We start from the raw sequence: 17,880 nt of genomic DNA, 5'->3' as shown, positions 1-17,880 counted from the left end.
AAACAAACAAGAACAAACAAGAACAAGAATTATTCTTATTATCATTCTTATTATAAAAAAAGAGGTTTATGGATTCCAGGACCCAAGAGCAAAACAAAACCCAAGCAGAAACTCTTTGATCTTGGTAATGGGAGTAAAAGGAAACAAAAGAAACAGCACATAGATATAAAGAGATGGGAGCAAAAACAAAAAAAAAACAAAATAGTTCATCACAGAGTACATTTCTTCTGTTTTTCTCGCCACTCATGAATCCCTCTCTCAAACACTCCACCGACAAGACCACTTGGGCAGTACACACTAGACACTCCAATTTTACGGACATTTTCAATATTATTCGTTTGATTATCATAAAAGACAAACTGTGAGAAGTCATCCTTAATACTAGGATCTAACTTCTGTACTTTTTTTAATATAGTCCGATGATGTTGTGCTTTATTCGCCGAGTAAATTTCCAGCAGATCTCCAAAGAGTGAAAGCATCGGTACTTGTTTCCCATCACGGTCTGTAAATTTAAATAGCTGCAAAAGCTCCATCGCCCATCGTGGTTCATCACAAGTGGAGGAAACTGCCAAATACGTATTGCGCCATTTCGGATCCGTCAGTAACTGCTGGAGTACATTACGTGATTCACCAATAAGACGTACTTTTGTACCAGCCTTATCAATAGCCGCACTGCTGTGAGGACTGCTATTAGTACCTTTATCGCTTGTGTCTAAGCGGAATGGACTGCCGCCGCCACCCCACAGTTGATACATTTCTGGTGACCACAATGTTCCGTCAAGGTCAAGGACAATAACACGCGGAACAACGTCATCACTGCCCATCTTGTTTTTTTTTTATTTATCTCAGTCACTTCTTTTCTTCCTTTATTTTTTTTTTCCTTTTTTTAATGTATATATATAGATATATCAATTTATATATACGACTATCTACTTTTTTTCCCCCGTTGTTGATCAGCCACCGCAGCAACTTATACCACAAGTATCAAAGGGGATAGAAGAAGCCTGAAGAATAATAAGAAAAAGTAAAAGAAAACACATAAAGAGAAATGGAATTTAAATATAGGGAAAACAACATGACGAAAATAGTTAAAAACTCTTTACTTGTTTTCTCTTATTTAGAGGGGTATGTATGTCTATCTCTTGGCAAACGCCACAGTGTGGACCAGTTCTCGCAGAAACGGAAGAAAAGTGAGATGGGAAAACGTTAACAAAAGACGAAAAAAAAATCACAAATATATTGTGAAGAATCAAATGTCATAACGACTCTTGTTTAAATATATATATATATATATTGTATTCGCGTTTTTTTTTCTCCCTTTTCAGATAAAGACGTCTTGATGCTCTTTTCATCTAAACACTACGTTACGCTCATAAATCATCTCTTTTTTTCCGTTTGCATTCGTCCGATCTCTTTTTCTTTTTCTTTCCCCTTTTTTTCTTTTATTGTTTTTTTTTTTTTCCTTTTTTGCTATTCTGTGATTTATCGGCAATGGTCATCAATATTCATAACAATTTTGCTGTAGCACAACACGCTTTATATTTTCTTTTTCATTTATTGTCAACAATTCATAGTGTTGCCCATAAAAATGACACAATTTCACATATTTTCTTTTCTTTAGTTTTCTGTCTTATCACTTTGTTTGCCATCCTTTTTTCTCAGTACCCCATACACTCAGAGAGAAAAAGGAAGAAAAAGAAAAGAAAAAAAAAGCAGGCGCAAAGTAATGAATCAATCTTATACTTCTTATTTGAAACTGTACTATTATACCGTTCTTGTCATAGTTTTCTTTTCTCACCCCTTTATGTCACGTCTTTATTTCCGTTTCTTCATTTACTTATTTTCTACTTATTTTGTTTTCCTTCATCATTTCTACAGACACATACGTTACCCTACATGCATATCCACAAAAGCCTGTGAATACGTGTGTTCGCCCAGGTCTCCTCTTTATCTAACCTTTTCTCTCTGTGCCATTAATGACATGTGCATCAAACAAACTACATTAGGCATTTTCTGTGTACTTCCTTTAGCTTTTGCTAAAGTTCACGGGTTATTGGTGCAGAAAAACACAGGAGGGGTGGGGAATATAGTTGAAGGATCATGCCACACCTCAAGCAAAGAAAAACAAAAAAAAGATGTCCCAAATAAAAAAGAGAAAAAAAGCAAAAATCCAAGGCATGTAAAAGCGAAAGCAAAAAAAAAGATATAAAACAAAAAAGAGTGGGGAGGGGGTGTTTGTTTGAGAGGGGAACAATAAATAATAATGATAATAATAATAATAAAGAGACGTAGGAATAAAATGACATCAACACATACTGTAAAAAAAAAAGAGAGAAAGAGACATTGCAAATGTAGAATTCCACTCATATCCACGTTATCGGAAGATTGCTTCCGTCATTGTTAATGCAATTACTACTGATTTTTTATTGTTATTGTTCTTTCTAATTTCGCCTGTTGTTTTTATTCTTGTTTTTATTTTCGTTTTTTTTTTTTTTTGTTCTTTGCTTTCGGTTTTCCTCTCCTCTCAAGATGCACATTAGCACCAATTAGAACTTAATATGATGATTGATGGTGGCGGTGTGAATGTATCCTTTTCCCTCAGCAAAAACCATCTCTGCAGCCAAAATAATAGACACATTAGACATATATATATATATAGTCATCGATATCTCCCTAACCACAGTTCTCATCATTTTTGGTTTTTGTTTTTCTCCCGGTTTTTTTTCAAATCCTTCACTCTACACAAAGTTCCAGAAACGCACATGGCCATCCTGCGAGGCGGTCACCACACATTGAGACGCACTGCTTACTTGTAAACCACGTGAGAGTCCTTTCCACGCCTGTGGATAACCGCCCAGCACCTCACTTAATTTGCGTACATCCCACAAGTATAAATTCTCCCCAACACTCGCTGCTAAATGTACATCATCCACATGAAGTCCAGTGACGTAGCCTTTCATTTTAAGTGTGTGGATTGGTGATGCTGTGGGTCCATCACCCACCGCTACTTCTCCTGTTGCCTTCTGTGGGGTTCGATAATCCCAGGAAAGAATCTTACTGTCAAAAGAGCCTGTGAAGAAGTGGCTATGATTACGTATTGTCAGTGCCGGTAATTTCCTTGTGTGTTCCTTAAATCGTGCGATACATGTGGCCGTCGTGGTATCAATAGCCGTTACAGAACCATCACTTCCCCCCACCAACACCAGAGGACCACTGGGAAATGTATCCATTACTTGTGCATTGGAGGATATTTCTATATTCCGCGCCGTTCCATCGGTGCCCCGCAGCAGCAATGTATGACTGAGTCCCCCAATCAACAATGGCGACGGATTGACTCCACACAAATACGTCACACAATACGCATCACTGCCGAGGGATGTTAACATCGATGGAACGAGAACGGCGCCTTCTGTGCCGCCCGACTCAAAGGCCCACTCAATACAATTGCCATCCTCACAGCCAGTGGCGAAGTGGTACTTGTCGCTAAAGCTCAGATCCCAGATGGAGGTGTCGTGGGCGTGGGCCTGCATTAGGGAATTCCCGAGTTCATCTACAAAGTACACATTTCCCATTGATGATCCCACCGCAAAACGTCCTTTTTCGCCAGCAGATGAAACACAAAGAAACTTATCATCAGAAATACCAGCAAAAGCGATTCGAAGTGCGACACTACCACTGGCATGAAATGATCGCTCCCGCGGAGGCGCCGCCACAATCTCACGAGGGGCAATATCTACTACATCCACAGAGGCGTTAATGCGTACCTTTCGCTTGTTATTTCCAGAAATAGGAGCCTCACCACCTGCTAAAAAAGAAGATCCACCCATGCTAAGGTTAGAACTGCGTCGTGAACACCATGATTCAGCCGTCACAAGTCGATTACGTGACACAGATGTCGCAAGAGAAAATGATGATTGTGATGATGATGATGATGATGACATCGCACATTGTATCTTTGTTACCTCTGCTCCTTTTATAAGAGAACGTGGAAAATGTGGATGGGGCTCCAAGCATATAATAGTTCTTGCAGAACCGTTAAACCCTTCAAAGTTACGAGATGCAGCATCACTCAAAAGTTCCTCAAGTACACGACAAGTAGCAATAGATTTATGTGCATTCAATAAGACAAACCAAGCCCCTTCACGCATGGCATCCTTAAATTTTTCAGCAAACACCTCTGGTTTTGGTCTTTGACGCAGTTTAGCACCAAGATTAACAGTGACCAATTGAGCTTGCATTACCATGGCAGTCAATTCAAGCTCAGCAATTGGATTCACATCTTGGCAGACGCAAATAACGCATGCACCAATAGCGACAGAATCCACAGCACGCATAATACGCCGCCGTAATGAACTATCACGAGAATGTTCCAATAACCGTCCTCCATTAGAACGGAATATATCATCTGTCTGAAGAGGGGAAGGTATCTTTTCAAATTCTAGCAAAGATGGTGTGACAGTCTTGGGTAAAGATAGGGATTCCCTTCCAGTCACTTGCAGTTGACTACCAACTAAATCTGTTGTAAATTCACTAGAAGAGGCAACAGATATACTGTCATCATCACCGGACGATTTTGTGCCATCTTGTCCAATATTATTTCCGGTACTTAAAAGTGGCAAACAAAATGGAGATCCCCGGAAAAAGGTACTTTGGTGAGGTGATCGATGTCGTCGGATTGGCAACGGATCCTCATCCATAAGATCTCCCATAACAATTTCGGAAGATTGTTGTGGGGCGATTAGACTAGGTCTACCATTGAAATTCACACTGTTTGCAATATCCACATAATCTGCCCGTTCGTCTACATATTCATATGACACCTTAACATTTGTATTACCATCGTGAGAAAGCAAATATTCACGAAGTTCACCACTGTCTGTCACGATATCACCATTAACTTCTACTATGCGGACATCAAGTCCCAACTTTTCTACAATTTCAGGATCAGCATTCAACAAGTGGGCCTCGATTTGGCAGTCAGGAGCAACATTCACACTCCGTATCAACTTTTCCACTGTCGTTATCAAGCTATTCCTCCCTTTATGCTGCATATGGTACTTCCTTTATCGGCTTTTATTGACTTTTTTCCTTTCGTTTTTGGCTTCTGAAAGAAGGAAATGGTGTCTCGTTGAAAATTCCTCTCCCTCTCTATTTATCTTAACCACACCAATGTATGTATTTCTTTGTTCGTTTCTTTATTTCGGCTCGTTCCAGAGTACTTATCTGTAATGTCAGGAATACTCTAGAATTCTATCTATCTTTACCTTGCTTTGACGACTCTCTTATTATCTCTTTTTTCTATTGTTTTGATAGACGCTCTATTTACCCCCTCCACCACCCTTGTGCGTGTGTTTTCGCCTGTTTTACTATTAACTTTCAGGAGTTTTCGTGAGAAAATACCACACAACAAAAGTACAGTAATAAAGAAAAAGAGGAAAAGAGGAAAAGGGAATATATAAGCCAAAACATTTTTGTTAAATAGTATCGCTGGCAAAGTTATATCACGTTTCCATTCTGACTCCAGGCAGAGATTTGGTTTTTTTTTATTTTTTCCTCTTATCCTCTCTCTATTGTCCCACCACTATGATCTTATTCATATGCTCTTCATGTTTTTTTCACTTTGATTGTACTGGTATCGCGAGAGATAAAATAAAGATGTATTCACAAATACAGAAAAACATACACAAGTATATTTATAATAAGGGTGTATAAAATAGGAAAAGAAGGGAATGCATCTAATTGTAGGTGAAAAAAAAAGACATGAGAGGGACAAACGAAGCAAAGAAGAACCGTATCGTCCTGGACTGTCCTTTATTTTATCTCTCCCTCTTTCTCTCTCTTTCTCTCTCTTGTATCTAAATAGAAGGTGTAATGAAATAAAAGTGAAGGGAGAACATATTATAAATAAGTAATAATAAATAAATAAATAAAAAAGAAAAAAAAACATCTTCTTCGGACTACCCCCAACCTCAGTCCTTAGGCATGCAGAATATTTCCCGGGTAATAGATGACGTTATTGGTTTTTTGTTTGTTTTTTTGTTTATGGAGAACGTCAAAAAAGTATTTTGGCTTGATTCCTCAAGGAAAAGAAACACGCCAAAAACAGAATCGGAAAGTTGACCAAAGTAAAAAAAAAGAAAAAAAACAAAAAAAAGAGCTAACAACGACAAAAAAAAAGAATAGCATGAAAATCTTCCACTCAACGACGACGAGAACGACTACGCTCTGATGGTTCTACTGAAAGGGTGGCAGGTGAGAGTGACAGACGCCATAGTGCACGTTCTACGTTTGGCCTCACTGGTGCACCTTCCCTGCGTCTCCTTGCGGCGATGCCAATAACTGGTTCCTCCTCCTTCGGATTACCCTTCTGCATGTACAATTCTACCAAGGTCGCATCATCATCCTGTGGGGTGTGGGATTCAGTGCGGCGGCAACGACGTGAACCCGAACGTGCCCTCTCTGGTGTGGGGGATGGGGCTGCTGATGGTCCAGCGACACCCCGTCGCTTTCGATCCTGCACAGGACGCATCAATTTGGTACGCACATCACGCAAAACACCCAAAGCCCTTCGTACCCCATCAGTTAACTGTTCATCACGTGGGGATACCCCTTTCAAATCAGAGGGCATCAACTCCTCCACCTCAGGACCCACCTCCACTGTGGGAAAGACAGTGCGTGCTGTACGTGGCGTTGGGCTCCGCTGTGCCAGTGGACTTGTGTAACAACCCGTACCACCACGTGCATTTGCCGGGGAAGTGTCTACCACCCCAGTATACAATCCTCGACCCTGACGATGATGCTGTTGTTGCTGTTGCTGCGATAATGACGGTGGTGATGAGTCATGATGACGGACCGCAGAACGTGTTGTGGGGGGTGTACGAGAACGTGGTTCTCTGAGGGATTCCCGTATGCGACGGGTACTCTCCCGTCTGGCTGCACACATGGCCCGTGACATGAGCATCTTCTCTTCCCGCTCCAGTTCATGAATACGGTCATCTATTTCTGTATCACTTGCGCCTACATCGATGACGCCAGCAATGGGACGTGGTTGTGGAGAAAGGGATGCGTTAGATGGCGTTGGACATGGTGCCGGACTGGTCTCCGCCGCAGCTACCGCCGAACGCATCTCTGGAAGATCTGCCTTAATCATATCATGCGCTACAGTAAGGTCAGCGAGTTCACTACGCGCTTTTTGCAGTTGTTGTCGCATCTGCGCTAGTACGGAGTGTCTGTCTGCTACGGGGTGTGTAACAGGTCCAAGTGCCTTTATAGCTGGTACACAGCGTGCGGCGATGCGTTCCACACAGACGGCCCATTCATACTGCAACCGCTGCCTTGCAGCCGTCTCTGCTGCCCTTAGCATAATAGCTGGTGCGATACGCCGCTGTCTTGCCTCGTAGAGTTGATACTCCCACCCAGCGAGTGTGGTGTCTGCGGCTGTTCCCGCCTCTGCGACGGCCGCTTCGAGTTTTGCCACTTTCGCCCGCCGCCCCTCCGCCGCTGCCGCCGCCTCTCGCCCCCGCCGTCGAGCCCCCGCCGCTGCCGCTGCCGCCGCCGCCCGCCGCCGCCGCCCCTCCGCGAGCCGCGCGTGGCCCCCGGCGAGTCGGCCGCCCGCCACCGCGTGGTCGTGGGCGAGGAGGAGCCGCTGGGCGGTCGCCATCGCCTGCAGCGCCCCGGAGACTTCGCCCGCGTGCTGCGAGACGGCCGCCGCGAGGGTGCCACCGGCGTAGAGGAACGCCTCCCGCAGCCCCCACTGGTAGTGGGACGCACACAGGCCGCGGAGCCCACGCACAAGATCTGCCGCCCCAAGGCTGTACTCATGCGTGAAGAGCGGCGGCATGTTCAGCAGCATGACAGGGTCGTTCTTAATCCGCATCGCGCGCTGCGTGAAGCGAAGACTGGAAACCGTCTGCTCAAAGTTCTCCTGAGCGGGATTAATGCAGCAGAGAATAAAGGTCATACCAGAACCACCAAGGCAATTACGTAGGATACGGGTCAATTTGGCATCACGGTAGGGCACATACGTTCGCTTCTCCACAATCGCATCCACCACATTACCAAGTGTGAGTAAACTTTTGTTAATAAAACCACCCTCACGTAACGACATTCCTTCTGTGTTAGCACGTGAAGCAGACTCAGAACCGGCAAGATCAACTAAATTGATTGTACTCACTTGTCGACTGCCCCTGTGGATCTCAAAGGTAAGAATCATGTGAGATCGACTACTGTGATCATTTAAATTTGTAACACCATACTTGCGATTTCTTTCTGCAATACTCTGTAACTTGGCAAAGTCACTCATAGTTTCAATAGGTACAGACTTCTTGTCAAAAAAGACACCCCCATCTGGGGCATCATGTAGCGCAAGTTCTCCCCGTTGTGGTTCAAGAAGATCCTTCACCGATTCGTTATAAATTTCTGTGAAGTACATTACAATTTGCGTTCCGGGAAAGTTTTTACGTAAATCTAGTAGCAACTTTGCTGTTCGGGGCACAATACCTTGATCTGATTCATTGCCATTCATACTGTGAGTTTTACCACTTCCTGTTTGCCCGTATGCCATCACAGTAACGTTCTTTCCATCAAACCCAGCGTGCACAAGAGCTTCTATACCTTGAAAAATAGTTTGATTTGATGTGCCAATGTGATGCACCTTGTTGTATACATAACGTGTATTGGGATTATGTGTGCTATACAACACTGTCTCCGCACTTGACCACACACTATTGGACACATGTGGTCGAATACGCACATGAACCTCTATACTCATTTCCTATATTTCTTGTTCTTTTATTTTTTCTCTTTTTTATTTCCGTGTCGTTTCTTCTTCTTTATTTTTCTTCTTTTGTCTAGTACTTCTTTTATTTTCCTTTTCTTTATTTCTTTCTCTTCTAGTTCCCCGCAAATCCACCTCCTGGGATACTGCTACTTCTAAGGTCTGTCCTTCACTTTCCGTCCCCTCTTCTAAACACCCACCCGCAGAATAATGTAAAAAAGAAAAATAGAAAAATAGAAAAAAGATAGATTTTCAAATTAAAGCAAAAGCAGAGATATAAAGAAACCATTAATTATAAGACATGGAATTTCTTTTTTTTCCTCAATACACTCCATACGTATATACAGGTATGTCACAAAAGCAGATAGAAAAATCTTCTTCTACGCAGAAATAACGGCAAGAAAAGTAATTTCGTAAATTTAAGTTTCTGTTTTCCTTCTGTTTTACTCATTTTTTTCTTTTCCTATTATCCGTTAATACCGCATTATTCTACCACCACACCTTTTTTGTTTTGTATAAGTTTTTTCTCCCGCTATAAACGGGAAGCAAAAGTCTTTTTCCTCACTTTTTTCGCACTAATTAACACATTATTTTTAAATTGAATGTTCCTTTCTTTTAGTGCCAATGATAGCTTTCGTTACTGCCTTCTCTTTATAGCATTTACTCTTTTCCTTGCTGTCATTTTCTTTTTCTATTCTAATTCAGTCAATTATTTTTGCTCTTCTTCTAAATGGTGAAAAATGGAAAAGAAAGGAAAGGAAATAAAATTCAAACGAAAGATATACACGTATGCATGTATATATACAGATATAAAGTTATAAATTTCGAAAAAAAAAAGAGAGGTGTAGGGTTGAAAAGGTTTTACACACTCCAGCATCTCTTCCCCTGTACAGGAGGAATAACAGACTTTTTCACAAAGAAAACAAAAACAGACGTATAGGAACATACATGTCTTTTTGTTTCTCTCTTTTCTTTTCTTTTCTTTTCTTTTCTTTCTTTTTTTTTCACTTCCTTCTTCCCTTGTGTGTACAAGTATGGGTGCATTCCGTGAATTACTACTGTTGTTACCATCATTCTTATCATTAGTATTAACTTCATTTTATCCATTTGCTCACCCATACGTATTCTTTTTTTTTTCTTCCATTTGGCTTTTCTGGTCCCTTTTTACCCTTTTTATTACTTCCCATTTGCCCCATTACCAGCTATTATTATTGACTTCTGTTATTTGTCCCTCTTTTTTTCTTCCTTTACATCTTTAATTGCCCCAGTGGCAGTAAAACATGCTCAAACGACAAGAAAGAAAGCATAACTGGAGGAAAGATAAAAAAAACTACACAAAGTGACGCATATAAATGAAGAGAAAAAAAGCGCAAAAACAAAACAAATAAAAAAAAATCACAGCTCAAAGTCAGATAGAACAGCATCAGACCTCTTATAGATTCACGGGGAAACAAAAAGGCGAAGAGAAAGCCAGATATACAGATATATATATACTATAGAGAAGAGAGAAAGAATATGAACAAAAAAGACGACGCCACGACAAGACAAAACAAAAAGTGGTGTGCAAGATCTTTAAAAAAAGGAAAAAAGCATCATAACACCGTAGTTCGATTCCTCTTATTATTATTATTATTATTATTATTATTATTATTATTAGTAGTAGTAGTAGTAGTAGTAGTAGTAGTAGTAGTAGTAGTAGTAGTAGTAGTAGTAGTAGTAGTATTAGTATAGTCATGACTGTTACCACGTGTGCTCGTGGATATGTCTTCTTTTACTTTTTTTTTACACCGTTTCGCCACCACCATCTTCTTTTTTCTTTCTTGTGTTGTTTTTATTTTTAATTACTTTGACCTCTCAGGCCCTTTGGGCCAAATGACAGTACCTATTTTAGTGAATGTAGCGCGTAAGCACAATACAGAGGAACACACATATACAATACACACACGTTTTGCGAACGAAAAAGCCATTTATCTCTCAATCCACCTCCCTCATACACTTCAAGGAATTTCGCCTCATGTTTTCGTCTAACATTAATACTCATTTCCTAATTTCCACAACTTTTTGTTTTTCTAGACTTATTTTTGATTTTCTTTTTATTATATATATATTCCCTTCTTTCCTCATCTCAGTGATGGTGGTGGCGGTGGCATTGGCTGATACATAGGCGGCGGTGGTGGTGGTGCCGCTGCTGTTGCTGCTGTTGGTGTTGCCTGAATGGGCACGGCCGTTGGTGTCATACCCGGTGCTGTTATGACAGGCACGAGCTGAAGCTGAATACTTGCCCCCACCGGCACCTGATATGTCTGATTTCCGATAATCACATTTTGCATGTACGGTGGAGGCGGTGGCCGCGCTTGTGCACCGGGCTGCCAACCCAACACTTGTTGGGCTGGTTGCAATTGGGGTTGTTGCTGAAATTGCGCTTGTTGTTGTAATTGTGCCTGTTGTGTGGGGTCCCATGTGCCCGGGAATGGCGGTGGGGGTCCCATGGGCATGGCGGCGGCTCGCGGCAGTCCCCGGCTTGTGTCTTTGCGTTTAATGACGAGCGGGCGGGCGGGCGGGGCGGTTTTATCGCGGGCCGCCAGCAGTGCGAGAAGTCCCCGCGTGGACTCCGCAAAGCACACCCCGCGTGGATCGCAGAGTACACGTTTGGACCACGTGGTGGCCCTCGCCACATCACTTTCCTCCACCCGCACATGCGCACAGCCGCCCTTTTCGCCGGACTGCGAATCCACGTAGAGAGTGACGTTGTTGGGATGGAGAGGGACGCAAATGAGAGAAAAGACCCACGCGACAAACTCACGAGTGGCTTCTCCGGCAAAACCACCAACGAAAAGAGCCACAGGTCGTTTTAATTCGGCTGGTATGTGTTGTAATAATTGACTTGCAGCCATATCACCTGGGTATTGGTGATACGGAACTTCTTTCGTGGGCTTCAGAAGTCCCGTGTCACCTGTGGGAGCAGTCATAGATGTAGTTGTTCCATCACCAGCTGATACAACATTTAAACCCACAGAAATAGACATACTACTTGGTAGTGATGAAGCATTACTACTTAATGGCATAGGTGAAGCGCCTGGAGGGGAATTTAGTGATGTAGCTGGATCATACGGTGGGGGTAGAGCAGATGTGGTCTCTTCCTTGTGTGGTGTACTACTAACACTATTGCGTGATGCGTGATTTCCAGCAGAACCGTATGCCCGTTCAATAACCACCGGATGTGTAGGACCACGTATACGTCTATCCGTAACGTTAAGAACAAATTTTGAACCAATAAGTCCTGCCATGTGTTCCACTGATGAGGCCACGTAAAGACCCTTTTCACCACAAAAAATACGTTGATTCATAGTCAACAACTTTTCTACATCTTGCTCATTTGCCACAAATACAGAAGCACATCCTGTTGGTGAACCACTTCTTCCTCCTCTTGCCCTTCGGTGTACTAGAATGGAACTGGGCGGTAACCGCACACCGCAGGCCACCTCAAATATCCAACTAATCATCTGTCTACCAGACTGTACTACTTCAAAACGGAGACCACCAATAAACATCTTTGTTCCATGATGATGATTATGCGTTTGTGTAGATGTGGCGCTACTATCACCACTTTGCACTTCGGTTTCTGGAGTTTTTTGTGACGGACATGCCTTTAAGTATTCAGGAGATGGATACTCGTAAAAATCTGGTTCAGCATTCACTACACTTTGTAATTTACGCATTAGTGATCCCCAATCGGTTTCATCATCGTAATTGATACAAGACACCTGCACCTCACCTTCTACAGCATCAACAGCAGACACCAAATTTTTTTCTTTAACATTGATATCATCACTTGTCATAAAGTCTGGATCATTCGGTAAGGTAGTCCCATCTTGAAAGTCGGTGTCAGCAATAGGACTTTCAGCCAGAAGAAATTTCATTCTTTTCTCAAAGGCACGAGTAGCATAAGACTCTGAACTCGCCAAACTTCCTCCGCTAGAAGAAACCTCATCAGGATCCTCAGAGGAATGTATGCCATCATTATCTCGAAAAAACATTTCTATCCACTTATTTATACCTCCTCAAACTGATCAGTTATCAGATAAAATAGTTAGATAGATATATAATAATATACACGTATGTATACAATGTAAAATGGTTTTTTTTTTTTTTCTTCTTTAATTTCCTTTGCTCTCCCACTGTGGATGGTATTGTATTGGCAAGTCCTTTTCCTTCTCCCCTTTCTCTCCTTGGTTCTAATTGGTCAAATTATCACTCCACTTCTGTGGGTGTTTACCGTGGCTGCAAAGTGACCCCGCAGAAATTATATATGCTTTTGTATTGTTTTGTTTTGTTTGTTTTGGTTTCCTTCTGTTTTCTTTTCTTCTTTCGGGGTGGCGGGAGCTCCTTCGCTTCTACGCAATGTCTGTAGAAAAGCAAGAAACTAAATGAAATAGTCCTTTTTTTGTTTTTTTTTTTTCTTAACCCCTTTTCATTATAGTGCATCAAAGAAAAAGAAAAGAAGAAAAAGAGATGGAAAATTTGTTTTAGTTTGTTTGTTGTTCTTCTTTCTTATAAGTGTGAATATTCATTTTAGCAGAAATGATGGACCAATAGGCGAGTAAAATACAAAATGTAAACACAGAGCCATATGACTCTTATATGAGACTCAACACCTCAACTCCGCCTTTTCTCAAACACCACTCAATCTCTTTCTTTCTCACACACACAAACAGAGAGAAACTTCCATAAAGAGAGAGACGAAATTCAAAAATAAGAATAAAAACGAAAAAAAAAGCAAAACAAAAATCTCAGAGATTCTGTACGCCTAATTTTCTTTCCGTAGCACCCACAACACCCAACACCTCATGGCAGAACTGCAAAAACTCCGGTGTATTTGCCATCGCCGCCTCCAATGCGTCTATGGATGAACGGCTTGAGACAATAACACGCAACAGTCGCTGCAGTTCTTCCGTTCGCAGTTTCTTTCGAATATTGACATCGTGGGCTAATGCCGACAAGTGCGCCTCGCCAAGAATAACGAGATTGCCTTCTTTATCCTTCTCGCCATATATTGAACTTGAAACCGGAGCCCGTTCCCGCTTTACACCAGATGGTGATGCCGTAGCTGTATCACACTCTTCTTGTTTTTCTTCTTGTTGTTCTTGAAGTAATGGTGAAATGGGTTTATCTTTCGCTACTTTTCTTTCCTTTTCTTCTTCTCTTTCTTCCTTCTGCTGCAGGAGTCCTACACAGCAGTCGGGTCTCTCCATATTGCGATGCGCCTTATTGCAGGCCGCCGAGCAGTAGGAACTACGGCACAGGCGACAACGGTAGCGGGATGACTCCTTTTCACATATCACACAGCGAGTCATTTAGCCACACTTCTTTCCTTTTTTCCCCCCATAATGTAACAAGTATCCAGAAAAGTATAAGTAAACAAACAAAAAATAAGAAGAAAAACAAAAGAAGAAGCAAAAGAAAAAGAAATCGAATGAAATTGTTTTAACATGAAAGGGTGTTACTACTACTTTAGCTCCAAACACACCAGTAGTACTAGTACTACAACTACCACATCTGCTTAAGTAAAGGTGCCAATTAATGCGCCAGCCTGCAATAAATGGTATTTGGTGCGATTGGAGAGAGAGAGAGAGAGAGAGAAAGAGAGGGAGGGAGAGAGGCATAGAAAAGCCAAACCCCGAAATACAAAACGCAACAAAAAACCGAATCAACGAAAAAGAAAAAATTGAAACATAATGCATTGCGATTCTCATGTTCGCCAAATCAATAACGCTATCCATGGAAATGATAAAGGAAAGGAATAAATTGATGAGAATGATGATGAAGATGATAGTGCATCACATTAAAACAGCTTCACATATCACTCAATAATTCCAGCAAAGGAGAGAGAAAAGAAATAAGACACCAGATAACGCATTGGTGATGATAATAATAGTGATAATAAAGAAGCATAAGAAACGTAAAAAAAGGTATAAATAAAGAACATGGAAAACAAAACAAAAAAAAAAGAAACTGATGATAATGGTACCTACATGAAAGGCGCCCCAGTACTCATTGAACCCAATAATTGCTTATTACGGTACTTGTACCCATTGTACTCATTTAATGATAGCGGTAGCTCCATCAACTCCACGCATTGATTATCTAAACGGAAACAACTACGATGATGCATGCGTGTTAGTGTGCTTATTGATCCAGTTGGGGGTGATACCATTAAATGATATGTATCTACCGTCAAATGAAACCATCGTTTTACAAACATACGTATAGTTTGACCATGTGTAACTATCACGACATTGGTATCCATTGGGAAATCCAGACGTTCTCGTTGAAAAGCGTCCAGAAAACTCGTCACACGATCACAGACATCTGCCCCACTTTCACCGTGGGGAAAACGGTAATAAAACTTCCCATACAATTCTCGTTCCTGCAAGTGATGTAAGACCTCCTCACGTGTTTTATATCGACCAATATCCACATCACGAAGCCGTACATCCTCCCGCACTCCAACAATGTGTTCTCCCTCCATTCGATGCTCAGTCCTGTAGTCATCAAAGCCACGCAGGAGATGTTTCAAACTCTGTCGACATCGCAAGTATGGTGAAAAGTAATAATACACGGGTTCATTCCCTACAATTTCCGCCACACGCCGTCCGGCACGGTAACTCTCCTCTACACCTTCCTGCACAATGGGAATACGCCAATCCGGCGTAGTCGCATACGTTCCGATATCTACATCAGCCAGGCTCTTACCGCTGCGTACAAACATAATACGCTTTACTGGTTCAGCGGTGTGTGTTGGCAGTTTTGGTGCTCGTCTACTTCCTCCACTACGGATCGTAATTGACATCTTTCCACTGTTATCACGTTCTGTGTGGGTGACAATGGGTGCCTGTTCTAAGTCTATGGAAGATGATGCGGTTGCGAAGATATCCGTTGTGTCTGTTCGGTTTGAACATCCTCCTCCAGCCAGTGCACTACCCACATCTCGCAGTTTTTTGTTTCTGCAGGCAAGTTGTAGAGTGCAACGAAACATCTCTTTTTTGCCTTTTTTGCTTTTTTCTTTTATCGTCCTTCTCCCACGTATCAGTAAGAAACCCTCCTCCTCCTCCTCCTCCTCCTCCTCCTTCTCCTTCTCCTTCTCCTCAGCAGCAAACACACACAAATGTATATATATATATATATATACGAACTGAGAGAGAAAGATAGAAAGACGATCCTTCACTCCCTCTCTCACCAAATCTATAGATTGCTTCTTTAGCTACTCTTGATATCAGCTAAAAATAATAATAATAACTAAACTAAACTAAACCCCAAAAGATTTCAGTAAGAATGAAGAAAAGAAAAAATAGGTAGCAACAATAAGAAAAACAAGAAATAATAAAAAGAAGTCAAAAAAAAAACACAAGAAAACGAAAAATGAAAATAAATACATAAAAAGAAAAATAAACTGTTCATAAAATCCAAGACACTCTTCGCAATCGCATTCGCAAAATAAATAAATAAATAAAATAAATCAAAGAAAAAAAGAAAAAAAAGAAAAGAAAACATGTACCGAAAGATATAATGCATAACATGTTGTCGTTTTCCACAACGGAATTAATGAAAAAGAAAAAAAACAGGAGCAAAAACGAAAACACCTTCACTTATCACTTGGAAGAGTTCCATGACCTGGAAGATCAGCAAACAAGTGACGATACAGCTTGGAGTTATCCTTACCATCGAATTTCATCGATTCTAATAACGGGTCACTCCCAAAGAGTTTTTTACTAATATCTGTCATCACCATTCTTCCTGATTCCCGGCGTTCCAATACCACAATAGCGCTATTGGGTGGATTTCGCATCGTCTCAAACACCTCCATTGGCACGCGAAACCAGCGAGCAATAAATAGTCTAATAAGCAATCCATGTGATATAATAACTACATTATGATCATCTTCCCCTTGCAGGGCGGGTGGCACACTACCGTCCTCATGTCTCCTCGTCGCGATGGAATCCAACTCCAGCCGCTCACGAAACAGGGAATCAAAGAATGTAGACAGGCGATCGCCAACATCGGCGCTGCTCTCTCCCCCAGGGAATCTGTAGTACGAGCGGCCAAACTCACTACGCTCCGCCCAGGTCTTATCCATCTGGTCTACTGGCTGAAAGTTGCCCATTTCCTGCTCCCGCAGCCGCTCATCCTCGCGCTCGCCCTGTATCTGCGATGGGCCAAAACTCTTTCGCACCTCCACCAGTGTCTGCCGGGCGCGGACGTACGGGGAGTGATAGATGTAAATCTTCTCATTCTTGATAATATTGCGTAGACGGCGGCCGCAGTCAAATGCCTGGGCGCGGCCGCGAACGGTGAGTGGGATCTTCCAGTCGGGCAGCCGGCCGTAGAGTGTGCGGTCGACATTCGCCTCCGACTCGCCGTGGCGGACCAGCAGCAGACGGCGGGGGAGCCAGCAGCTGTTCGGTATCTCAATTACGTGTGGACGGGTGAATCGCATCGTAATTTATGTACACTAAACCACAATAATAATAATAATAATAATAATAATAATAATAATAATAATAATAAAACACTCACACCCACAGAGAGAGAATCAGAAAAGGAGAAAAAAAGGAAATAAGCGAACGCCCCTCACTCGCGCACTATCACTTTCCACTTTCTTTTCTTTCTTTTTTTTTTACTTCTCTTTCACTTTTATTTTGATGCGTTACCCCAATCTTTGCCTTGTTTATTCTGACTATTGCCACTACAGTTTTGTTGTTGTTGCTGTTGTTGTTGATTGCCAAACCTTGAATTCCTCAAAAATAGAAAACGGAAAAACAACAACCCCACACTTCTAGGTAGAAGAAAAAAAAGAAAAAAACAAATAGAAAATACAAATAAAAAGTAGAAATAATAATATAACCGCAGTAAAATTTATTCTTCTCTACTGTATGAAAACGAACAAAACAAAAAAAAGACATGATCATACAGCAAAAGTAGTTATCCAAGAGAGGAATAGACAAAAAAGGGGGGAAAAACAAATAAAAAATGTGAAAAAAAGCGACTAAATTTCCAGAGAAGGATCTAGTAAAATAGTTCTGCACTAGCAATATGTGTAACGCTAC

The 17,880-nt window shown here is 41.7% G+C and overlaps 7 protein-coding genes across 7 annotated transcripts; all 7 read right to left on the bottom strand.

The window, feature by feature from the left end:
• Window positions 1-209: 209 nt before the first annotated feature.
• Window positions 210-824, bottom strand: LSM04_009333 (Magnesium-dependent phosphatase-1; the record flags this gene model as incomplete). Its single annotated transcript, XM_067331768.1, has 1 exon — window positions 210-824. The coding sequence occupies one exon, from the start codon at window positions 822-824 to the stop codon at window positions 210-212; it is 615 nt and encodes a 204-aa protein (XP_067190262.1).
• A 1,914-nt stretch (window positions 825-2,738) lies between these two features.
• On the bottom strand, window positions 2,739-5,051 carry LSM04_009171 (Dynein heavy chain region D6 P-loop domain; the record flags this gene model as incomplete). The annotated part of the gene is made up of 1 exon (XM_067331767.1): window positions 2,739-5,051. The coding sequence occupies one exon, from the start codon at window positions 5,049-5,051 to the stop codon at window positions 2,739-2,741; it is 2,313 nt and encodes a 770-aa protein (XP_067190259.1).
• A 1,148-nt stretch (window positions 5,052-6,199) lies between these two features.
• Window positions 6,200-8,770, bottom strand: LSM04_007427 (Kinesin motor domain; the record flags this gene model as incomplete). Its single annotated transcript, XM_067331766.1, has 1 exon — window positions 6,200-8,770. The coding sequence occupies one exon, from the start codon at window positions 8,768-8,770 to the stop codon at window positions 6,200-6,202; it is 2,571 nt and encodes an 856-aa protein (XP_067190227.1).
• Window positions 8,771-10,896: 2,126 nt separating this feature from the next.
• LSM04_007074 (uncharacterized protein) lies at window positions 10,897-12,813 on the bottom strand (the record flags this gene model as incomplete). The annotated part of the gene is made up of 1 exon (XM_067331765.1): window positions 10,897-12,813. One exon carries the CDS (start codon window positions 12,811-12,813, stop codon window positions 10,897-10,899), a length of 1,917 nt encoding a protein of 638 aa, XP_067190219.1.
• A 753-nt stretch (window positions 12,814-13,566) lies between these two features.
• LSM04_008004 (uncharacterized protein) lies at window positions 13,567-14,130 on the bottom strand (the record flags this gene model as incomplete). The annotated part of the gene is made up of 1 exon (XM_067331764.1): window positions 13,567-14,130. One exon carries the CDS (start codon window positions 14,128-14,130, stop codon window positions 13,567-13,569), a length of 564 nt encoding a protein of 187 aa, XP_067190235.1.
• Window positions 14,131-14,804: 674 nt separating this feature from the next.
• Window positions 14,805-15,812, bottom strand: LSM04_000553 (Histidine phosphatase superfamily; the record flags this gene model as incomplete). Its single annotated transcript, XM_067331763.1, has 1 exon — window positions 14,805-15,812. The coding sequence occupies one exon, from the start codon at window positions 15,810-15,812 to the stop codon at window positions 14,805-14,807; it is 1,008 nt and encodes a 335-aa protein (XP_067190138.1).
• A 606-nt stretch (window positions 15,813-16,418) lies between these two features.
• LSM04_008690 (Histidine phosphatase superfamily) lies at window positions 16,419-17,270 on the bottom strand (the record flags this gene model as incomplete). Its single annotated transcript, XM_067331762.1, has 1 exon — window positions 16,419-17,270. One exon carries the CDS (start codon window positions 17,268-17,270, stop codon window positions 16,419-16,421), a length of 852 nt encoding a protein of 283 aa, XP_067190246.1.
• Window positions 17,271-17,880: the final 610 nt, after the last annotated feature.

The sequence above is a fragment of the Trypanosoma melophagium genome (genome assembly GCF_022059095.1).
Source record: "Trypanosoma melophagium isolate St. Kilda chromosome Unknown ctg29segment0, whole genome shotgun sequence".
Taxonomy (NCBI): Eukaryota; Euglenozoa; class Kinetoplastea; order Trypanosomatida; family Trypanosomatidae; genus Trypanosoma; species Trypanosoma melophagium.
This window is presented reverse-complemented; position numbering and strand designations above follow the sequence as displayed.